This window comes from Hoplias malabaricus, chromosome 14 (genome assembly GCF_029633855.1).
Source record: "Hoplias malabaricus isolate fHopMal1 chromosome 14, fHopMal1.hap1, whole genome shotgun sequence".
Taxonomy (NCBI): domain Eukaryota; kingdom Metazoa; phylum Chordata; class Actinopteri; order Characiformes; family Erythrinidae; genus Hoplias; species Hoplias malabaricus.
Genome location: NC_089813.1, coordinates 17,330,910 through 17,354,694, shown reverse-complemented (window position 1 = coordinate 17,354,694; position 23,785 = coordinate 17,330,910). Strand labels below are relative to the sequence as shown.

Here is a 23,785-nt window from a genome sequence, read left to right as displayed (position 1 = left end):
CTCCGGTTTCCTCCCACAGTCCAAAAACACACGTTGGTAGGTGGATTGGTGACTTCAAAGTGTCCGTAGGTGTGAGTGAATGTGTGTGTGTGTCTGTGTTGCCCTGTGAAAGACTGGCGCCCGCTCCAGGGTGTATTCCCCGCCTTGCACCCAATGATTCCAGGTAGGCTCTGGACCCATCGCGACCCTGAATTGGATAAGCGGTTACAGATAATGAATGAGTTCTTTAATTAGTTCTAACACTACTTACTCATTAATGAAGCTGTAATTATAAAGGAACGTTACCAAATTGTGAATATGCAAAGCATGCTTCATTTATAGTTACTGTAAACCTTTACTTACATTTTTTATCTCTATTATCTCTATTATTATCTCTAATTTTTTATTATTAGTTTTTGATGGAATATTATTATTATTTTAATCAGTTGAGCTTTTTTTCTCTATGAAAGCCATTTGATCCAGCAGTCGACGGCTCAAAACCCACCATTTTAATACTGATGGCTATTCAGCTCTATCTCTAACAGGCTCATAACATGAAAGCTAAAGAATTAACTCGGCCTGGTACTGTGCTCAATTTCTTATGCTGATAATACTGGACATTAAGAGGTTTACCAAGCTCCAGTGCTTTGGGTTTCTTTGCTCTAATTCTTTCTCACAAAGACCTCCATTGGACAAGGCAATACAACATTGCTTTGTATCATAACTCTGTCTGAGGTAGGCTATCTTTATAAGTAGATTACACGGTAGCATGTCTTTGCCTTGTCTACTTAATTACATTACAGTTCCCAACAACAGACTATTACGCTGTTACAAAAATAAGCTTGTAATGAACATGGAAGAAAATCATCAAAAGAATAGTTGTGCTAAAACTACCAGCAAACATCTGGGCTCAACAGTATTATCTATCATTTGTCGCCCTCTGCTGGTCATTACCGGCCACACACCTGCCTGTAGCTTTATGTTATTAGGATTATATATGTACACGTATACATATATAGATTACATATTACATATGTACACTTGCTCATGCAAAATTTCTTCTGAAATCAAGGGCTTTAATAGCGTTTATCTAAGGATGTAATGGACAGGATGTCTATGAGGATTTAATGATGTAATTTAGTGAGGTCCTGTACTGGTGTTGGACACTTAGTTCTGGATTACAAACGTCACAACATTTCATCTGATCCCAGAAGTATTGGCCTTGTGAACTTTAGCCCATGTGCAGCTGCTCCAGAGCATCTCAACTCACCACCACCCACTCACTGTCACTGAAGCTCTGAGAATGATTCACCACCTAAATGATGTCTGTTCTATGGTGGCCCTATGCAGGCCCTAACTGTTAAAGAACATGGTGAAAGGGTGATAACAAAGTATGCAGTGCAACAGGTGGACTACACGTGTAGAACTACAAAAAACTACACCTATGTGCACAATGAATGCAGAATATTACAGTGTACTATTTTTATTAAATATCCGATTCAACAGATTCATATGCAGCTACTCCAGAGCGTCCCATTTCATTTCAGGTTTTTCTATGAAGACTATACAAGCTGTGCATGCAAAAGGAGTGTCTATGTGTGTATTTATTAAGCTAGTTGTCCTTTGCCTTATGTTAAATATTATATAGGCTACATTCAAATGTTTTCATGCTAAAATAAGTTCTAAATTAGAAATCTGAAATACAAGTATATTGTTAAAAAACTCTGAGCTGAAGAACATCCTGTGTCCACTTGGGGTAATTTGCACTTTTACACTGAACGTCTAACATATCCTGGCCAAAAAAAAAATAATAATAATAATAAGAAATAAATAAATAAAAATCCCACACTTTAATATTCTACACTCACTCATTTGATCTGCTCCATTTATATATTCGGTGTATATTTTAAAAACTCCAGCAGCACTACTGTGTCTGATCCACTTGTACCAGTGCAACACACATGAATACAACACATCATGGTGGTTCTATCTGGGCCCTCACTCACAGTGGGTCCTTGAAGATCTTGGTGAAAGGGTATGAAAACAATGTATGAAAAGCAATTTTTTGTGTATAATTTTTGGTGAAGCAGTATTAATTCATTATATCTAATCATATAATCATATAGTTAATCATATTGTTCATCATACATGTGATCAGAATTACAATATTTCATTGACACAGGCATTCAAATATAATAAAAATTAAATATAATAAAAACTGACGACCTTGCACACTTATTAAATATTCGATGGTCAACACTGAATATTATGTTAAAAGCAAACAACAGCACAAGCCAAAAAGCATTCATCTATCAGTGTTTTTTTTTTTTTTTTAAATTGACATGTTAAGCCTCGGCGGCACGGTGGCGCAGCAGGTAGTGTTGCAGTCACACAGCTCCAGGGGCCTGGAGGTTGTGGGTTCGATTCCAGCTCCGGGTGACTGTCTGTGAGGAGTTGGTGTGTTCTTCCCGTGTCCGCGTGGGTTTCCTCCGGGTGCTCCGGTTTCCTCCCACAGTCCAAAAACACACGTTGCAGGTGGATTGGCGACTCGAAAGTGTCCGTAGGTGTGAGTGAATGTGTGTGTGTGTGCTGTGTTGCCCTGTGAAGGACTGGCGTCCCCTCCAGGGTGTATTCCCGCCCTGCGCCCGATGATTCCAGGTAGGCTCTGGACCCCCCGCGACCCTAAATTGGATAAGCGGTTACAGATAATGGATGGATGGATGGATGTTAAGCCTCCTAAAATGAGAATGTACAAACCAGTTCAGTTTGTGAACCGACTCATTCGAACTGGTCAATTCAATGAATCAAAAATCTGATTCAACCAATTCACTTTCGGTTATTTGTGGGTGGAGCAATTAGCGGCGATGGCACGGAAGAGTGTGGGGAACAGCGCTAATTAGAAGATGGACAGGCTTATGAATTTTACACAGGATAGAAAATAACATTAACGTATGCACATTAACTACACACGATGGGATAACACAATTCTCAGACAGCGATTTATTGGTTATCTGGCTTAATATTGTCGGCACATCGCTGACTGTAGGCCACTACTTGTCCATTATATTCTTCAGATTACTGACATGCCATGTACAATATTTTATTAGTTTTTAATTTACTTTAACTGAACTTAAAAGGATAGAGACTTTTATTTCGGAAAATAAATTAATACACACATTACAAACAACTGTGAGAAATGTAATGTGTAGGCCCCATACAAGTAACCTGTAACCATTGGAGGTCCACCCAGAAAATGAGAAATGTAAAATAACTCCAGCTTTGCCATCAACTGACCAACCCAGCCTGCTATATCTACAAAGACATAATGCAGTGGGTTTTTTAAAGGGCCTATATCATTACATATGTCTTATACTCCATTACACTGTGACATATACGCAATAAAATCCCCAGTTTTTACATTTTAAAAGTTTATGTATATGGATACATGGAAAAATATTGTATACAATATACTTGTATACTTGTATGTATACAAGAAAAATCATTGCATTTCTATTACCAAAGACAAATGATACCCAACAATTGCACTGGGAGTTTTTTTTTAAATGTGTATGGAAGCCCATTTTCACGACATAAAAAGGCTTTTTTTTCCCATTAATAGGTAAGTTGCTCTCATATTTCGACATAGTATATCATTATTTTGAGATACTAAGTTAACATATTGAGATAGTATCGCATTATTTTGAGATTTCAAAATATTATATCATTATTTTGAGATACTAAGTCAGTTAAGACTTAGTGTCTCAAAACAATGAGATACTGTCTTAAATTGTATCTTAATGTATTGACTTAGTATTCCAAAATAAAGAGGTATTATCTCAAAACATTGAATATATATATCCGTTTTGAAGTACAAAACGATATTGATTCAGTTGGAATCGGTTCAAAGAATTGGAGAGAGAGAGAGTGAGAGAGAGTGAGAGTGAGAGTACGAAAAAAAACAGCACAGCACAGCTGGGGGAAGAAGGAAGAGGCTAGGCCGGAGCAGATAGACTAGCTGCGGGGGAATGGACAGCGTCTGATCCGGAGAGGGTAATGCGGCAAATATGTCAACATAACCCTTCTATAATACGGTTAATTTTTTGCTGAGAAATGCGTATTTTGTATGTATATAACTCGTAATAGTGTTAGCTGTCCAGTTTTCTTGTCGGCATTCCATGGCCGTTTTCCCAGAGCTAACGCGCTAACGTTAGCTGACTAGCTAAGTTTGCTAAAATAAATTTCATGAAATGCTAGCGTGCCAGTAGGTCTAACGTTAGCTAAGTGGCTAACTGAAACACCCAACGACACTCAGCAACCCAAACCGCTGTACAGCTAATGTTAATTAGTACATTTACTCTAAGGTTTCTCATTAACCTTTACTTCGTTACGAAGGGAATGCATGCGTTAAGCATAAATGCTGTTGACATGGTCAAAGTTTTTGTTAATGTTAGAATTTTTCTTAAGTTGTTGCAGTGTGTGTAGTAAGTGGGTAAGGCCAGTTTATCCTGTTTGAAGTCCAGATAAGACCGCAGTGCTAGATGTATGAGCTCAGGAATGACAACCAACGCCTAACCACATCTAGTAATAACAAGAAACACATAGATATATATCTCTTTAAAAAAAGTTCTCATGAAGTGATAAGAAGCCTTCACTTTCACCTAAGCGCTGCACCTTCGAATAGTGGCAACGTGGGTTGTGCCTTTGAAAGTGTGTAGGATGTAATTAGATGGTTTAAAGCCTATGAACTTGTTGATTAATAGAAATATTACTTATGAGTATAGTAGGGCATTAATTCAGGTGTTTTCTTATTTAATCTGCTCTCACGATTGAATCTTAACACAAGTTGGGTAGAGGTTAGTTACATTTTTTTGAAGACTTCCTCATTTTGAAATCTGGTTCTTGCTGGTTTTTATTTTTTTGCTTTATTCTGGTTTTCCAGTACTTGTTCTTTTACACAATTTGAGAAAGAATATGTAATGATATTTTCATTTGAATTAAATAGAATCTTATTTTACTTTCAATTTTATAAGTTAATTTTTATACTTGTTAGGTTAGTTTCTAGATTTGTATATGTTAAATTTCATGGTTTAAAACCATCCTAAATGTGTCACTTTATTATCTGAGATGATTAATCTCAGATGATCTCAAAGAGCTGGACCGGTATTTTGGCTGCTTGCAAACATAAATAGGTGTACAAAGTACAGTTTGGTGGCATTGAGTGATAGGCTACAGGGTCATCAAGTGCGTCTGAAGTCTTTCAGGGTTCCTGTTTTAATATTAATAGGTGTTATTTTCCACAAATTAAAAAAAAAACAACTTAACTGTGTCTGTAATCTTTCTTAAATGCATTTTCTTCAATTGAGAAAATAAGATTAAAACTGGCCAAGTTTGCTAAGTTTTTTTTTTTTTTTTTTTTTTTTTTTTTTTAATAAAAATAAATAAAGCAAACCTTCCCCTTACACTTAGTTCACTACTGGCTTTAGTGTGTCTTTGCTTTGCCTCATTTTACAGGTACTCAGTTTCCTTAGCTTCATTCCACGTGACTCCTATAGGTAGGTGCATTATGGTGTTGTGGGAAACGTGCACGTCCCACACAGTCTGTTAACGTTTTTCCTGCAGGGCTTGTCAGAACAGATGGAGCCAAACCAATTAAGCTTTGTGCATGAGTAGGCATTATTACTTTGCACCTGGTAAACCCTGAGATTTTATGGCTATGGTTCTCCTTAGGACAAGCTGTAAAATTGTTTTTGGTTACAAGTACTGCTATCTTATTTTAAACATCAGGCAACATGCACGCAAAGTCAGTGGAGGGTTGGGTACTAAAACACAAAATACTTCTGAGGTTTTATCTGTCCATCTGAATGTAACTGTCCATTTGAAGATGCGGCATGTGCGCATTGATAATGGCTTTGTAAGCAAAGCTGAATGCCTTTGAAAAGTGAGAAGCTGTCTACAGTTAAGAACAGTTTGCTGAAAAAATTATGATTTTTCTTTTCTTTTGTTCTTGTGCTTTAGCCCAATGGGCTTTGAATACTTGTATCTTGGCCAGCTTCAGTCCACACTGACAGGGGAAAAGAAAGAATGGCTTTGACCTGTGGACACAACACGAAAGGGAGTGAATTGATGATATTTTTATCCCCTCTGATTATGCCTATTAGATATGCAAAGCCTGATTTCCCCAGCCAGTCCTGTTATAGCCATTCTTAATTATCCTTTTGAATTTGTGCAGCAATTTCCTTTTGATCTAGCACAGCTATCAGCTTTTCTTGCCATCAAAATAGCTAGGCTCTGTGAATGCCTGCTAATGGTGTCTGCAGAAGAAGCAGATTAGTTTTAGAACTGAAAAATGTGCACTGATTGGACAGCAATATGAGCTATATATATATTGACAGCAATATGAGCCAAGCTATATGAGACCATCATATGGTTTATTTATGTTTAAATAGTAAATTTTCTTAAATTTGTCCTGTGTTTTTGAGAGCCCACTGGTCATCTGGAAATTGAGTAAGGTTATATTTGCCAGTCTTCTCATAATTTAGTTGTTTTTTAAGCAAGCATATTATATATGTCTAGCTGGAAAATTGTATATGTTAACTTACATTTTTTTATTTTAGTAGGTTTTATGATTTGTTTTCAGTGCTTTCATGTGTTTTTCTCCAATAAGATGCAGTTTGTTTGAAAAATGTTATAGAAATAGTTTGATATTAATATTTTTATGATCTTATCTTCTATAAACTCTTTACCACTGCCATTTAAAAGTTCAAAGTTTCTCAGAAAACTGCCAGCCCTCTTGGTAGCTTTCCCCTTACTTTACTCTTTATGGACTATCAAAGTACCTCCAGCCAGACCCTGCTTGTTAAGCTTTTTTTTTTGCCTGTACTGACCAAGCTCGACATTTTGCAGAATAGGCTAAATGCGGCTTATCTTGAAGCAGTCTTTCAGCAATGCTTAGTTTCTTTATGCTGATGACATTGCTTTTGCTTTCACCTGCCTAACACTACTTTACAATATTTATGTATAAGAATATGGCAGTGTGAATGTATTGTATTAGAGTGAGTCACTGGCTGCTAAGTAAAACTGCGTTAATGCTATAGCTATCAGTATACATGGGCCATCTTAAAACAGCAGCAGTTTTACACTGTTATACACTTTCCTTAACTAGTTCATATGTTTCCTTTGTCAGTAGTTGTCTGCCAAATATTTTGTTCAACGTCTTTTCTGGTTTCCGCACTGGATCTCCAGTGTACTGATGTGACTGGAAAGGTAAAAAAGAAAATCAGGTTTACCCAGTGATCTATGGATCTCAGTGGCGCAGCTTTCACTCTCAACCACACCAACAATAAGCCTACTACCCAATAAGCCAATCAGAAATAGGGTAAGGTCAGGCCTTGGGTTTTGACCAAATTGAAGCTCAATTTATACTTCTCCTTTGAACCTACGACATACCATATGCTATAGCCTAGCCTCGTGCTCCCGCCCACATATTCCCACCGTCACAGACACACAAAGCTGTGGTGCTCTGTATAAAGATGCTACTGTAATATAGGCGTACATTGGGTTTGTTCATCTCATGTCTGAATGTTGTCCATTTATTTATTTATATAATTTAAAGGGCTATTTCAAAAAATCCCACCCCTGTCCACTTCCTGGGCATGGAAAAAAGTTTTTTTCCACTATCAGCCCTGCAAATATACTTATGTGGTTTACTTCTCGAAAATATACATCTGTAATGTTCAGTCACATTATCAAATCTAACGGTCTACAGATATTCTTGTGTATTAATGTCATTCATTCATTATCTGTAACCGCTTATCCAGTTCAGGATCTCAGGGTGTCTGAAGCCTACCCGGAATCATGTATTAATAATTTTTATTTATTTATTCCTTTTTTTTTTTCATTAATATTTTGATCCCTGAGTTAACTTTTTTTTGTATTAGTGTGTTTATGCTGATAGGGCAAAGGTATTGACATTGGGAACTGAATGACAATTTTGCTACTCTGTCTTCCTGTAAGTAATTAATTTAAGAACAAGATAATTTAATATTAACTTAATTTAGATGCCCAGGCTAAACTATAGCTTCCCATACATTGGCCTGTTATGATGATAATTTATAATTAAATATAACACCTGCATCACTGTTTTTCTTGTTCATTTTATTTCAAAATAAATAGTAAATGATTTACTACCAAAGAACTACAACTTCTATGAATTACATATAAATTCAATGTAACTGGTTCGAGTAAAGCACATGAAGTTTAATGTGGCTGTGCGCAGCTATATGGAATTCTATAAACACACTAATGCCACAAAATGTCTCCCCACCACATCCCTTTACAAGTTTTCAGGCAAAGACACATACTCACATGAAATAAGACAAATTCAGCAGTCCTCCTCTCTCTGTCAGATAATAGGTGTGTAAATTTTGCTGAGGTGTGAGCCCTCCTGCTGAACAGTGGAGTAACGTAACTAACACAAAGCCAAACACAGCCCCAAAAACACACAAGCAGTGAGTGTTCCTGTTTTATCTCCTATTATTTATTTATATGAAACTTTGTAAATGATCTGTCCAGCTCCACTGGGCGATGATGCTGTGTGTGAGGCTCTGAGTTACTGAACCTCGGCACGCCCACGGACAAAGACATAGTTTGCGCTGAAGAACCTACTGTTCTTTGGTTCCACCAGTCAACTATTTTTTTCTGGTTTGTGAACCAGTTTGTCTGTGGAAACACGCACAATGGTTCCAAGTTTAGTTCAGGAACTGGAACCGCTCTGTCTCCTCGTTGGTGGAAAAGCGCTATGTGAAACATGGCTGAACTAACAACAGACGGTGTAGTAGCGCCACCTTGTAAAAATATGGCTGAACTAACAGCAGAATGTGAAGTAATGTTCTTCCTTGTGCATATGCATTTCAACATTAGGAGTCAGTCAGTAAGTGAAAATGCCTCTTCTAGGCCGGCCTGGTAGGCGGTCCGGCAATAATATAAACGCATAATAATGGGCTTTACCACTTTAAAGAGCATTGAAATTATAACGATATATATATATATATATATATTTGTTAGGAGTATTGAAAATTGGAATTAGAATATAAAAATTATTTAGAAAGAACAAAAAAAAAAACAAAACAAAACAAAAAAAAAAAAACGGTTTTTAAACAAATACACATAATGCCTCCAGAATGGAGAGACCAGAGGAATCCAGAGAACAGAACAGAGTAACTGGCTGAATTATTGGTGATATTCATTCTACAAACGTAAACAAATACACAAGTAAATCTAATGGGCTACATTGTGGTCAGAAAAATTTAGAAAATATCTATATATTGTATGATAAGTCGTTAATGTAATGTATTGTTAAACTCCTACACACACATTAATTACTTTAACCTCCTGTGAAAAATAGAGGCAAAGTTTGGACACAATGCATTGTCTTATAGTTATAATTAGCTAATGAATGGATGTATAGACATTTAAACAAGAAACAGACCTACATATTTTGAACCAATATTTGATGCCACACTTATTGTGCATTGGGAAAGTAGAATATATAAGGGATTTAATTTGTTCTTAATGCTAATTCATGTAGTTATCCAATTTCTGGACTTGCATCCAATATGCATATATGCAATATATCGTCATTGTCCAAAGAAAAACACGTATCTCCAAAATAGTAACTTTTTATAGGAGGAGGACATCCTTTTTCACTTTCAGTGGAAATTAATGTAAAAATAAATGGTGATTTTGGAGCATTTCTGTTGGTGCATTCATCATGGTATTTTCACACAATGTAAAGGACAGCTGCTGTGTTCAAATGGTAATATAATAATGATGATAATTATAATATAATTGGAATACTACACTAAAAATTGAAAGAAAATTGAGATGCATGTTTTTCTTTGGACTGCAATATGTGAAATGTGGCTCAGGGATCTGATTGGCTGAGCAATGAACCTTAGCCAGTCTTCAGACAAGTAAATTATAACATCCTGCATAAACATCAGTAGGTTGTTAATCTTTCACATACTGTACATTTGGTTCACAAAATCCATGTCCAGTGTTATTATGCTTATTACACTAGTTGGAAAAGGCTGATATATAGCATAGACTGTGCTGAGGAAGGATTTTATAGTGTAATGTATAGTTTTGACATATTGTTTAAATCTAGCTTACCATTCGATTAAGAACAGGATCCTAAGCTGTGAAACCTGTGACTCCAGCTTTCTGGAAGTTAGCCAATGGCACTCACCCCTTGAGTCCACCAGATCAACTCGGCATACATTCTCTGGCATCTTGTCAAAACTGGGTTCAGTTCAGTACACATAGCGTGGGCAGGCAGCCTCACTCGCTGGTAAAGCTCAACTTACAGCTCACATAAAGACAGAAGAATGTAAAGGAGGAAACACAAATGAACATCCCCTGCTTAGCCGTTTGTTTCATTATCTGTACTGTCAGTTTTTGTGTTTCCTCTAAAATGTCCATCAATTTCTTGGTTTCCTCTAGAGATACGTGATCCCCTCCCAACATGCCTCCCCTGCTTTCTTTTTACTGTGCCAGGATGTTAAAGTATGGGTGGTGGGACAGGTGTCCTGGTAAATTCTGGCAACTGGAGAAAGATTTTACCCAGACTCCTGACAGCTGATGATCATACTGAATTGCCATTTGTTTAGAATTAGTCAAGCATGGATTACTAAGAATGTAAAACACAATGGAAGATGTGAGACACTTAAGAGTAACAGGAAATTTATGTTGTACTTTTTAGCGATCTTGCAACACAACTTGAGGTATTGCATTCTTTTTTTTCCTACCACTGGAAAAAAGTATGGTCTGGCAAGTTTTGTGTTTCTCAGTCATGGTCCTGGAGGACTACTGTACTGCACAGTTTTGTGATTTCCCTGCTTTAACAGACTGGATTGAACACATTGGCTTATTGTTAAACTTTTCCTGGTTGAATTTAACGTTACAGCAGGAACAAAACTGCTGTCCAGGGTCAGTAAAGACGAAAGAACTAAAATAAGTACTGAGACCACTGGACAGTGTTTTTTTCACAGCAGCAGCTTAGTTTTAACTTATCAATGAAGGATTTTATTAGTTCTTTATTGGACACTGATCAGCCATAACTTTATAGCTGCATGCTTAATATTTTATATGTCCCGTTTGTGCTGGCAAAACAGGTTTTGCTTGTCTAGGCATAGATTTCACAAGACTTCCAAAGGTGTCCTGTGGTGTTAGGCATCAAAAGGTTAGCAGTATATCCTTTATAATTTAAGAGTTGGGGCCTTTGTGGATTGAGTATTTCTCAGCATATCCAGAGATGCCATGTCAACACATACTCATTGTCTTGCTCCTCAAACCATTGCTGACCAGTTTTTACAGTGTGGCAGTACACACCATCCCACTGAAAAAGGCCATCACCATTAGTATATACTATAGCCATGAAGTGGTATACTTGGTCTGAAAAGTGTTTTTAAATCGATGGCACATGATAAAGTAATATACACAAAGTAACAGAGCATCACACGGCCTCTGCCAGATTGTGTTTTTCCCGTAGTGCATCATGTTGCAATGTGACAAGCACCCGCATGGCTGGTCTAAAAGAAAATTTGATTCTTCAGACCAGGCCGTCTTCCTCTCTTCTTTTTTTGGCTCAGTTCAAATGCTTATGTGACTAGTGTAGGTGCTATGCAGGAAGCTGGGAGGCACTGTTGTAATTATTGCTGGGCAATATAACAGCAAACCAATATTATGATTAATTGAACATTTACTTTGATTATAATTAATGAACTTTTTAAATTGTTTTTGTTTTTTATTAACATTAATGTTATTAAAGTGCAAGTAGTTGTCATTGTACAACATACAATGAAATGTGTTTTCTACAATTAACCTGTGGCAGTAAACACAAACACACACACACACTAGTGCACTAGAGGTTGTGACCACACCTAGAGTAGCAGCCGTGCCTGGGGAGCAGTTGTGTGTTCAGTGCCTTGCTCAAGGACACTAGAGTCATAGATGTACCTGCTGGTCCTGGGGATTGAACCGGAAACCTTCTGGTACCAAGCCGGTACCATTCTTACCCTTAGGCCATATTTTTTTATTTTTTAATGCCCTTTTTTGCCCTTAGAGTTAATTGAAAAGGTACTGTGTACTGTGAAAATTGTACTGTGAATAAGGCCAAGTATTAAAGTATATCTTTTTTGCCAAAACGCCCAGTTGACAGACACAGAATTATTTTTTTGATACACATTGCTCAAATTGCACAGTTGGTCCTCCACCATGTTGCTTCGGATGGGCCTACAAAGTGCGGTAGTATGGTTTTAAGGAGACAGTACATGAACACACAGTGAGGGACACGTTAAAAGTATAAACAAAATATATAGGCAAGATTACATCAAATAGTTCTGAATTTTCAATTAATTCTTTAAAAACGTTGTTATAATAATAATAGACTTTCATGTGTAAGCACCTTTCTGGATGCTTAAGAACACTTTACAAGTCAAAGAAAGAGTAAGAAAAACATGATTAAAAACTTGTCTATCAAATCCAACCCCACATTGTAAATTTTGTCTAATTAGGGTACATATTTCTTACTGGTCACATCTCAATTCAGATTGTTGGGGATGTCCAAAACACGGTTGTAAAAAAAAAAAAAAACTACTTAAATACTTTAAGTTTTATGGAATGTTTATATTGATGACCTTTTGCGTTACACTGGAGATTTTTCTTCACTCAAAGTGTATATTTCTCAACGTGGATTTTGCTCAAATTAAATTTTCTCTGCTTACAAGTTTTGAATTGGATCCAATGACAGATTAGGCTGCTGCTCTTAAATAAACACTGCCAATAATGTGGAACTTCCCAGCCGTTATCGTATAGCAGAAATGCACAACACTGCAAATTCATATCAAGTGCTTGCTGCAGCTCATGTTACTAATTTATAGATAGATAGATACTTTATTGGTCCCAGGGGGAAATTCTAATTATTGGTGGTGTAATGTGGGAAAATGCTAAATAAAAGATGGACAGTTCCAGAAATAAACACACTTTTTAATTAATAACTACACTATTACACAGTGCTCCTGATTGCTTAATTCTAAGTAAGTGTCCTGTAAGTACAAAAATACACATACATGTACTCATTTGGGGAAAATAATGGTATTTATCCCTAATACAAATAGCGTCCTTGTTTCAGGCTCTAGTAAGGGACATAAAGCCCCTGGGAAGCAATTTTTTTTTTCTAATTTAGTTAATCTGGCTAATGTCTGCAATATTTCACCAGTACTGCTCCCCTCATGATGCAGAATGGGCAGTCCTAAACACAAAGTTAATGTCTCCACCTTCTCTTTGAGTCTCACATCAAGTTAACCCAGAGTTCAGTCAGATTCTCCCTGTATGTGGCATGTTGTGTATCTATAATTGAGCTGGTAACTCAGTTACAGGTATCAAAACCTCAGATAACCCTAAAGATCTCTAAAATCAAAACCGCAATTTAAAGTAAAATGCTAAAGAACACAGCTTCTCTGTCTCAAAGCTGTGTGTTGCAATAGTAACTTACACAAAGTTTGTTAACCAGTGATAAAGAGCTGTAAATCATGCACATTCTATAGAATATTAAGACCAGTCTCACATTGTTCTCCGAGGATTGATGAGAGCATTTTAATGGTCTAGTGTTTCATACGCCTTGCGTTATTTAAACTTTGCTAAACACTTCACACAACACCTGGGTTTGGAATTATACAGAAAAGTACATTAAAATGTGTTACTTGGGACTTTAAATAAGCATGCAGTTTAAGTAAAACGATTGGTAAGTATGCTTGCTTAATTGGAGGTTTTTCTTTATTGGTACCGAGACGAGAGAACATATGATTCATATGACCCCATATGAACATATGGCGTTTTTCAACTGCATGGAACCTACATGACTCGGCTTGATTCTTTTGCTTTTCCACTGGCCAAATCTGGTACCTGTTTCCTGGAACCAGGTTCTTTTCCACTCCCTGCTCGCTCTGGGTTCCAGCCATGCTGAGTAGGTACTAAATCAGGACATGTAAACAGGTCAATCACTACAAAATGCAGAGCACATTCAAATCCAGCACAAACACGTCGCTTGTAAAATCTCTTAAGTTACAGCAGCTTTCACATTTATTTTTATCAGACTCACAATGGCAACTAGTAACTTTACCTCAATGTGTTTTGGAGAGGTGTAAATTCTCCTTGGGCTGTTGGTAGATGAAAATTCCCTGTGAAACACACAGAGTAAACAGCACCTAAATTTATCACACCCGTTTTTGTGGTTTTCAAAGTTAGTGACTGGGCTTTTTGACGTCATGGGCTCCCTTATGCAGGGGAGCTGTGCTAGTGGAAAAGCAACAAGATTTAAGCGAGCCAGACCCATGCTGTTGAAAAGCACCATTACATTGCGTTTGGGTGTATAATTTAGGATAATTTTAAATCTAAAATTTTTTTGTATTTTCCTTTAAGGTTTTCTGTAAACCAGAAGAGACATCAATGAGTCATGGAGGACAGTGGTGGCTTCATAGAGTTTGATGTGCCTGAGTTCAGCAACACCGTTCTGAACCAGCTCAATGAGCTCCGGCTCCAGGGTAAGCTTTGCGACATCATTGTGCACATCCAGGGCCAGCCATTCAGGGCACACAAAGCTGTCTTGGCCGCCAGCTCCCCCTACTTCCGTGACCACACGGCTCTGGGCACAATGAGCGGCCTCTCCATCTCCGTGATCAAGAGCCCCGAAGTGTTTGAACAACTGTTGGCCTTCTGCTACACAGGGCACATGGAGCTGCGTCTGCGTGATGTTATCAGCTTCCTTACTGCTGCCAGCTTCTTGCAAATGCAGGCTGTCATTGACAAGTGCACTCAGATCCTGGAGGGTATTCACTCCAAGATCAGTGTCCCCGTGCCCATTGGAGCAGATACTGATGAAGACTGCACCTCCTCCCGAGTTGTTCGCAATGGCCTGACAGAAGGAGGAATTTTTGTAAACCCAACTCAGATTTCCCCACCCTACTACCCAAGAAAGAGCCATTGTGGAGAAGCTAGGGCATCAAGCAGGGGGCCTGCGCAGTTAGCAGAGGAGGGTCAGTCAGACCGCGGCAGCAGCGATAGTGTTTCTGAGCAGGAGGTGTCCATGGAGGCTGAGCCAGAACAGGTGGACCTGATTGGAAAGGATGGCCAAGTGACAGACGTTCACATCAAACTGGAGAAAACGGACAGGCCCACCTATTCTGACAGCTCATCAGCAGGTGATGATGGCTACCATACAGAATTGGTAGATGGGGAACAGGTGCTAGCTGTGAGTGTGGGATCCTTTGGCCCAGTGCTGCCCCCAGCTGGCTACACTTATTCTGCACTACCGTCACCCTGCTTCGTGAGCATAAGTCCATCCAGCCCCTCTCGTTCAATCCTCAGTGGTTTCCGAGGTGGTCGAGCCAGGCCTAAGCGTCCAATTCCAGTCTCAGCCGAAATTCTCTCTCAGCTCAAGCCAGGCACTGAGGATGCAGAGGGAGCAGCGACAGGTGCAACCTTTGAGAACGACATGAGGGAGCGCAGTTTGCGTGGCCAGTGGTACCCCTTTAACGAACGCCTCATCTGCATTTACTGTGGCAAGTCCTTCAACCAGAAAGGAAGTCTCGACCGCCACATGCGCTTGCACATGGGCATCACTCCTTTTGTCTGCAAGTACTGTGGCAAGAAGTACACCCGCAAAGACCAACTGGAGTATCACATCCGCGGCCACACAGACAACAAACCCTTCCACTGCCAGATATGCGGCAAGTGCTTTCCCTTCCAAGGCACTCTCAACCAGCACTTGCGTAAGAAGCACATGGGCTCAGGCACCGATGCTAACAACCACACAGACTCTCTGGTGGAAGCAGCAGAAGGCCAGCAGGCGGCAACAGAGGACACCTCAGAAGTAACTTACAGAGTGTATGCTGATGATGGGCCAGCGAATAATGCCAGTGGTGAGAATGGCAAGTGCAGTCCCCAAGAAGCCCCCGTGTCTAGATGTGATTATTAAGAAATCAAGTTTTTAATAGGTTGTTTGTCCTGTGACAGGAAGCTTTAAATTTGGCCCTTTTCACTTGTTTTTAAAAAGAACCGAGTGGATGATGAACCTGCCTTGCGCATTTTCTACTTCCCCGTTTTTGTGTAAGTCATCTGTTTGTGTAACACAGGACTTAAAAATAGAGAAGGCCTTTTTAAGAAACAAGTTTTTCAAAGGGAAGGAGCAACATAGTTGGGGAGGAGAATCGGGTAGAAGGTCTCAATAATCAAGGCCTTCAATAGTTTGTTTTATCAATTATTTTTTTTATATACGTATATATATTTCCATGTTTTTAAACATAGAGTAATATAGGCATGTTGCAATAATTGATAATGTGAAAGCTCAGATAAGATGCTTGTCATATCATGCTTTTACCTAACCTGTTTTTGCACATGTGGCCTGAAAAGGGCCCATCACTTAAGGATTGGTTTTATCTGCCAGTGCAAAAGCTTTGTGTGACACATCCTTTCAATACCTCATCATACAACGAAACATACTCATAACAGACAGTATTGTAAGCTTTTCCTCAACTCCAACTGGGTTCTACCTCATAGCCAAGAACCTGAAAGGAACTGAAGAAGCCTCTTTTAAAAAAAAAAAAAAAAAAAAAAAAGAATGGAAAAAAAAAACGGACACATTTTTGTTTTGTTTCATAGGGTTTAAAATGCTTCACATAGCGAAATCCTGGCACAAAACATCCTCACTACACGAAGCCTTGGTACTTCAGTGAAATATTCCTTCAAGATTGTATGAAATTTAAATTGATCTTATTGTTTTTGTTGAGAAATTGTGTTCAATGTTTTTGAATAACAAGGTGCTTAAGAACGTAGTAAGATTAGGATGAAGCCTACCTGCAATATGCATTTTGTTGCATCAGTGATGGGGTTTCGTCCCACAATAGCATGTGTGACATTGCTAAATTTTATCAACTGAGGTGAGTAAACATCAAATGTAATTAATTCATTGAGTCTAAAAAGCTCTTATTATATATGTTCAAAGAATTTAAAGCTAAAAAGTACTTTATCAATATCAGCTTGATTTAAAATTATAATCAGAACAGCTTATGTATTTTTTTTCTTCCATTTACTTGTATTAATTAAAGCATATAATGGTCAGTTTTAAAGGTTTTGTATGTGGTTGCATCACAGCCAATAGAATGTTCAAATTTGAAATATGAAGCCAAATTCCTAAATGACATTTAATGGAATTGACACTATGAAGTGTCCCTCACTACTTCAAATCTAATTTTTTCTCGTTACTACTTAATGATTATATTTTCATTTGAAACATAAAGTTGTAATTAGTCATCATCGGGCCACATTTTTCACACTGACAGATTAATATATTCACCTTTCATTAGTCATTAGACACTTAAGCCTAATTCTTCTGGCAGGGATCTGGACGTTAGTGGGTTGTGTGTTGTTTAGGCCTCTGCAATAGTTCTGTTGTGCTGCATAGATATTTCTGGGGATTTATGGTTTTTGTTGCCTTTAAAAACTGAGTGGCTGATTCTAGATTAAAAAAAATGTAATGTTAGGTATTTGAAACCCTTTACGGTTGGTGAAATGTGGAATTTGTACTCTTCAGGTAATGCCAGTAAAAAAGAAAACTTCAGTCTATTTTCCAGCTCGTGTACAAAACTGTAATTCTAGTGCTGCTCCAAAATGCATATATTTACAGAACAAAATGTTCTGTCAGCCTGTGATACAGGCTTTGAGGTATTTAAATACGTGTGTGTATACAGAAAATTCCTTAAACCCTATCTGGACAGTATTAAACTTCCATGAGATCCTGGGGTAATTCTCTCTTTTATGTGTTTGGGAGGGGGCGGGGGGTAGTCTTCTAATTTTATTTCTATTAAAATTGACCATGTCTGTTTTTTTCCTGATGCCCTTCACAGGCTGATTCACTTACTGTATGACACTGAACTCTGGTCTGATCATTTTTATCTTGCCAAATCTTTTATCTATACAAATCTCTCCTCTTTAAAAGGCAGATCTCGCCTCACAATGGATAAAATAACAGTTTGAGCACTGCTGCGCACCATATTTAGCCTCCATTTTGTTCCACAGATACTCCCAGGCAATATTTTAAGAGCAGCAAAACAATGCAAAAATGGAGGAGTTACAAAACCAGTTACTTGGTGTAGTTGTTAAAAGTTTTCTGGACTTCACCTGGGAAAAAAATAAAACCTATAATGTAAGGGAGATCACACAGGCTGATAAAATTAGTCATCATTATAGGGGGATCTAGATTTTATTACCTTTTTTGCCATTTGTATGCAAGTGTTTTATCATAAATAATACGTTTTATTCATATAGCACCTTTCTCACACTCAAGGTCACTTTTCAGACATACATTGATACAGGGAAAAACTATATTTTTTAGTTATTTGAAAGAGGTAGCTGATGAAAATGTAGAGGGGGGAAATGGTGTTTTCAATTCAGATTTAAAGGAGACATGTAAAATTTCTATTACAGATGTACACTTAAAAATAACTAATCCAATCCGGTTTTACATTCTTAAAGCTGTGTATGCCAAAAGGCATATATCTTATTTACTGGAGAAACACAGGAGTAAGCCAGCTTTAAACCAACTCTTAAACATTGTTTATGTAGATAATCTATTCTAGCTACTTTGAAAAGTTTGTTTTTGGGTTTAAAATCTTCGAGTAAAGCTAGCTGATAACTGCAAGAAAAAAGCTGGTTTTCATAGAACCATTGACTATATAGTGAAATTAATCCAAAGCTTTAGATAAAATCACATAGATCCCAGCTGCTCAGGCAAAATGGAAAATATGAATGGTGGCATTGTGTGTTTGTCGCATGTTGTTCTTTTGGTTGCTAAAAGTGTTTTGTTGAAGTACACTGAGGGCCTTACTCTAGTATCTTCAAAATTAAAAGTTATTGAACGAATGTTTTTAGGTTTTTAAAGGCAGCAGAACCTATTTCTTCTTGAATAACCTATGACTCATAGAACTGTTTTTCACACGGGCTCATTTAACCTGTAGGTGTTGACATTTCTATCAGGGTTGTAGAGCATTTTATTTCACTATCTCACATTATATGTCCAAAAGTACATATTAATGTACAAGTGACAATCTCTGGCAGTTTTGTAAGTGTTATGAAATGGGTGATAGACATTGTTCCCAATTGGTAGTCCTCAAATTCCTCTGCCAAGTTAATTATATTCTCAGAATGTAATTTGTAGTTCTTGATGCTCCAACAGACTAAAACAGGCTTGCACATTGCTTAAGGGCTTTTTTTTTGCCTGCTTGATAGATACCACTTAGACTAGAGAGTTTTTTTTAAATAAAAAAAAACTTGATCCTCAACACTCGGCTGAATATTTTAGAATATTAAAATAATTATCCAGCAACAATAGCACTTATTCTAGGGTAATGGGTAATGTGTAGCCTTTGTCTGCAATGTAAAATTGTATGTATTTTAATATCTTTTTTCAAAAAGCATTCCTTTTTTTTCTCCTCCCCCTTTAATATGATTGTATTTTTTTTCTCTTTCATTTGTTTTTCCTGCTGGTGTTTTTTGGGTTGTTTTTTTGTTTTTCTAATTTAAATACCTCTGGCACAGTGTGAACATAGATTATTTAAACCAGGTTGTCTTTACATTTATGTTAGATTCCCTCATAAATATTCAAATTAAGCATCTTTAGTGAGTTAAGGTTTTGGCTCTTCTCAGATTTTAGTTATTGTTTTGTTTTTCCTTCTACTGTTTCAAATACTAGACAGTGATGAACATTCTGTTCACATGGCTATGCCTTTCTCCTCTTACCAGATCTGGTCCATTATTGAACACTGACAGAAGTCTTCTTAAGCAGTGTATGTAAAGTAGTGTAATAATTAGTGTAATTAAGTATTGTAATTTTATTTCCCCCCAGAAAATATTTTGTTTTGGGCAATTGCCCAGGATATGTGTGTAATTCTTAGAGGTACCAATTGTTGGTTTAACACCATGCATATCAGTTTGTGGTTTGTTAGATAGCGTCCAAGAAACTAGATTAGTTAATTTCATCAACTCCACCTAGCAGTTAATGCTATTTTGGCTGCTAACCAAAGAGATAACCAAAAATGTATAAAGTCATATACACTGCACATCCATTAAAAGACCATAACAAGCCGTAGAACAGATAAACCTTTTTTTTCCCTCTCTCCCCTTTATTATTATTAAATATTTTTTATTTTTTTATTTTTTTATTTTTTTTTTACCTTGTTGCTCATACCTACATTAGAAATGTCCCTTAAGATTAGGTGGAAATTAAATTTGAGAATGGAAACCCCACAATCACCACCCACACTTCCTACTGTTCTCTAATTGTGGACTCAAGGGATAGCATTTGCTTGTAAGATAAACATCAGTTAAGCCATAAACATATGGTGCAAGGCAGGGATGTTCAGTCCAAAAGATAGTAAAACTATTTGCAAAAGAGAATTTTTACTAAGTTGCAAAATAATTCTGACAGAGAACTGAATCTGTGCCTTGCCATGAATAATGTAAACTTCCCTGACTGATCCAAAGTGAACTTCAGAAGACAAATGTTTTAATATATTATTTCTGCATGTACTCAGTCTGGCCATATGTATAGAGATTCAGCTGATTATATACCTATGCTAATTAATCAGCTTGGGGTGTTCTTGTTGTTGCCGTCCACTGCTTCGAAACCTATTTGTTTTTGCTTTTATTTTGAATATCTTTTGATGTGCTGAGGTTTGAGGAATTTGAGGAGTAAACATGCAGTAACAGACATTTTGCATTAAACGTATTATGCAGTTCTGACAGGAAGAGATTGTAGCAAGTCGTAAGAAATGGGACAATCAGACAGCTTCAAACACTGGAAGCTACCTCTTGGAAAAATAAAAAAATATCAGTGAATTAAACCATGGACTATTCATTTAGCTTTTAATAAGATATTGCCAGAATGATTCTTTCTAAACTGTGCCAGCCACTCTACAGTTTATTTTATTTTTTTGGTAGAGTGCTGAAGTGCATGCTAGACCATTTATAGATGTAAGATGTAAGTACTGCATGGTGGTCACCACGTATATAATGAAATGCAAAAATGCAGATCTGTTTATTTTTATTTTTTTTCATTGCTCTGAAAAATAATTTAAGTATATTTTCTTTCGTCTGGCATGCACTTAAGATGAACATAACTTTATATTATTATCTAAATATATATTACATATTCCTTATAGAAGGGGTTAGCTTATCTAATTTTACTCCTCTTTAACGGGACTCAAATATTAGGCCTCAAGTATTTTATTTCTAATGAGGTTTAACAATTTAAATGGTGCTGTTAGACTGGTCAGGTGAATTTATTGATGATTTTATATACAAAAAAAGCGCATACATGTAGGTTATGGGGTGTTTTAAGGTTTATTACATACTTGTTAGTGATTTCAAGAATGATAGTAAATTGCGTTATATTCAACAGACCCAATTTGAGTTGATGACTAAGACACATGTTCACTATTTCTGTTCATGTTTTCGCAGAAAACCAGGAGTTAAGTATGGGCCGTGTACAGTAATCAAAAAGAAGTGTTTACATGTGGAAGGTTGTGGGACTACTTTTTGAATTTGCAGCTTGTCCTTTTATTGAAGCTGACTTACTTCAGGTAGTTTATGAACACTGATCTTAGTTATAACGAGAATCTTGAAGTCTTCCATTGTTTCTCTGCTTCCATCATTTCTCCACTGTGTAATATGCAAAAGCAATAACCTTTTTAAGAGCAGTTTACTACTGCGGTCTGACTGCCTCTCGGATTACAGAAGTGTCATGTCTCAAAATGAGTGGTTTCAGGTTGTCAGGGAGTCAAGTTAATTCAAGATGAGGAGAGGATTTAAAGTTTTTTTGTTTGTTTGCTTGTTTGTTTTACCCTTATTTGTTGAAATAAGAGATTTTGTGAACATTTGGACAGGTTGAGTGATAATGCGGCTTTGTTGTGGACACTGCTATCCACAGCCCATGTACAGTTGAAGGCTATGAGTTTCAGAGCCTTGTGCATGTGTAGAGCGGTGTGTTTTCTCCTTTTCTTTTCTTTTTTTGTGTGTGCGTGTATGTATGTGTCTGTACTCCATCCATCTGCCACCTCAATGCAAGCTAGTTAAACGTTGCACCTTTTTAATCTGTGTCAAATATGAAAGGGATCTTGGGAGGGACACCCTGCTTCCCTGAGAGCCACAAAGATCTCCTCCATTTCCTCTTATACCGGGACTGCATAACTATTTAGACAATCGGAAACGGAGTGAATTTCTGATGTTGAGCAGTCTCTGAAATTCTGTTAGCTTCTGATTCTCATGTATTCGGTGATTATGGCAAAAAATGAGTAGAACTCAGGGCTTACTAGTAATCGGTAATGGCCACTTTGGACATGCGATGCATTTTGTATGTTCAAATCAACTTATTTGTGCACTTTTACTTCAGGTTGGGGAAGCAAGTCCTCAGTCATTGGTTCCCAAAAAAAAAAACAGTCTGCCTCATGGGTGTCTTGAATGCACCTGACTTTTTCTTTCTTTCTTTTTCTTTCCTGTTCATGCTTTTCAGTATGCATGGGATGAGCACAGAGTTTCAGCTTGGAGGAACTGGAGATCTTTTAGCTTATACTCTGGAAGTATATCTCTACCCAACTCTCTGTAGTCCACTATACTTACAACCTCACAAACCCTACTGTGAACCTCAGAACTCTACTGTTTTATACAACTATGAAGTACATGAAGCTAGCTGGTGCCGATGCTGTAACAATTAACTCGCCATTTATGAATTTTATTTTATAGCATGAAATATAAAATTATATTTATTCAAATGATATATTTTGCTCATAATCAGTCTGTGCTGCTTTTTTATTTTTCTTTTAAAGTGCTTGTAAATTGCTTTTTTATGATGGAGAAATGTCAATAGATACTAAAATTGCATTTGTTTGTAAAATAAAGTTGCTGATTTGGCAGATTGTCTCTGAGTCTTTATTTCTTCAATATTATAAAAATAGACCAGTAGTTAACAAAGGTTAATATGATAATGAGCTGTGTAAATTATACTTTAAATTAATAATGAATTTTACTTTAGTAATATTCTACATTGATTCAAACCACAGCAAAAAGGTTTTGAACATTTGTCAACCTCTTTATATTGAGTCTGAATCTTCAGAAATAAAGCACTAGCAGATAGCACAGTTCATTTTGTTGCTGAACAGTAATGCTACATATTACTCGCTTGGTGGCGCTGTATACATTTCAGGAAATTGTGTAGACCCTCAGTGGGGGCTGAGAGTTTACAGCTAGTCAGTTAAATTTGAGAAAGTGTCAGTGTTTTTTTTTTTGTCACAAAATATGGCTAAATATTGATCCACTGGATAAAGATACACTGCTCGGAACTATGCTTACGTCTCCGGATCATTCAGATATTTATTGTCTTGCTTGAATATGTTTTCTTTAAGTAACAAGCAAATTATACCCCTCTCTGTTAATTTAATGTGTGATGCTGATAAAAAAATTTCGTTGTGGTAAATCACAGTAAAAGCTTCTATGTTTAGGCTGTTAAATACGGAGCCCCGGAAGGGACATGTGAAATAAAAAGGACATGTGGGGGAATTTTTTTAACATACATTAAAAATTGGGACATGTGTGGGGGGGGGGTGAAAGTACATGTAGGGAATTTTTTTTTTTTTTTTTGTTCATTAAAAAAAAATTCTTCCCTTACCTTAATTATCTTGGGATCTTGAGATAATGTATT

General features: G+C 37.1%; 1 protein-coding gene across 1 annotated transcript; it reads left to right on the top strand.

Moving 5' to 3' along the window:
• Positions 1-3,925: 3,925 nt before the first annotated feature.
• Positions 3,926-17,734, top strand: zbtb34 (zinc finger and BTB domain containing 34). The gene is made up of 2 exons (XM_066644088.1): positions 3,926-4,029; positions 14,458-17,734. The coding sequence occupies exon 2, from the start codon at positions 14,492-14,494 to the stop codon at positions 16,010-16,012; it is 1,521 nt and encodes a 506-aa protein (XP_066500185.1). The 5' UTR covers positions 3,926-4,029; positions 14,458-14,491; the 3' UTR covers positions 16,013-17,734.
• Positions 17,735-23,785: the final 6,051 nt, after the last annotated feature.

What these genes read in the sequence shown, in the direction of transcription:
- zbtb34 (XM_066644088.1), top strand. Translation starts at nt 14,492, where the DNA reads ATGGAGGACAGTGGTGGCTTCATAGAGTTTGATGTGCCTGAGTTCAGC.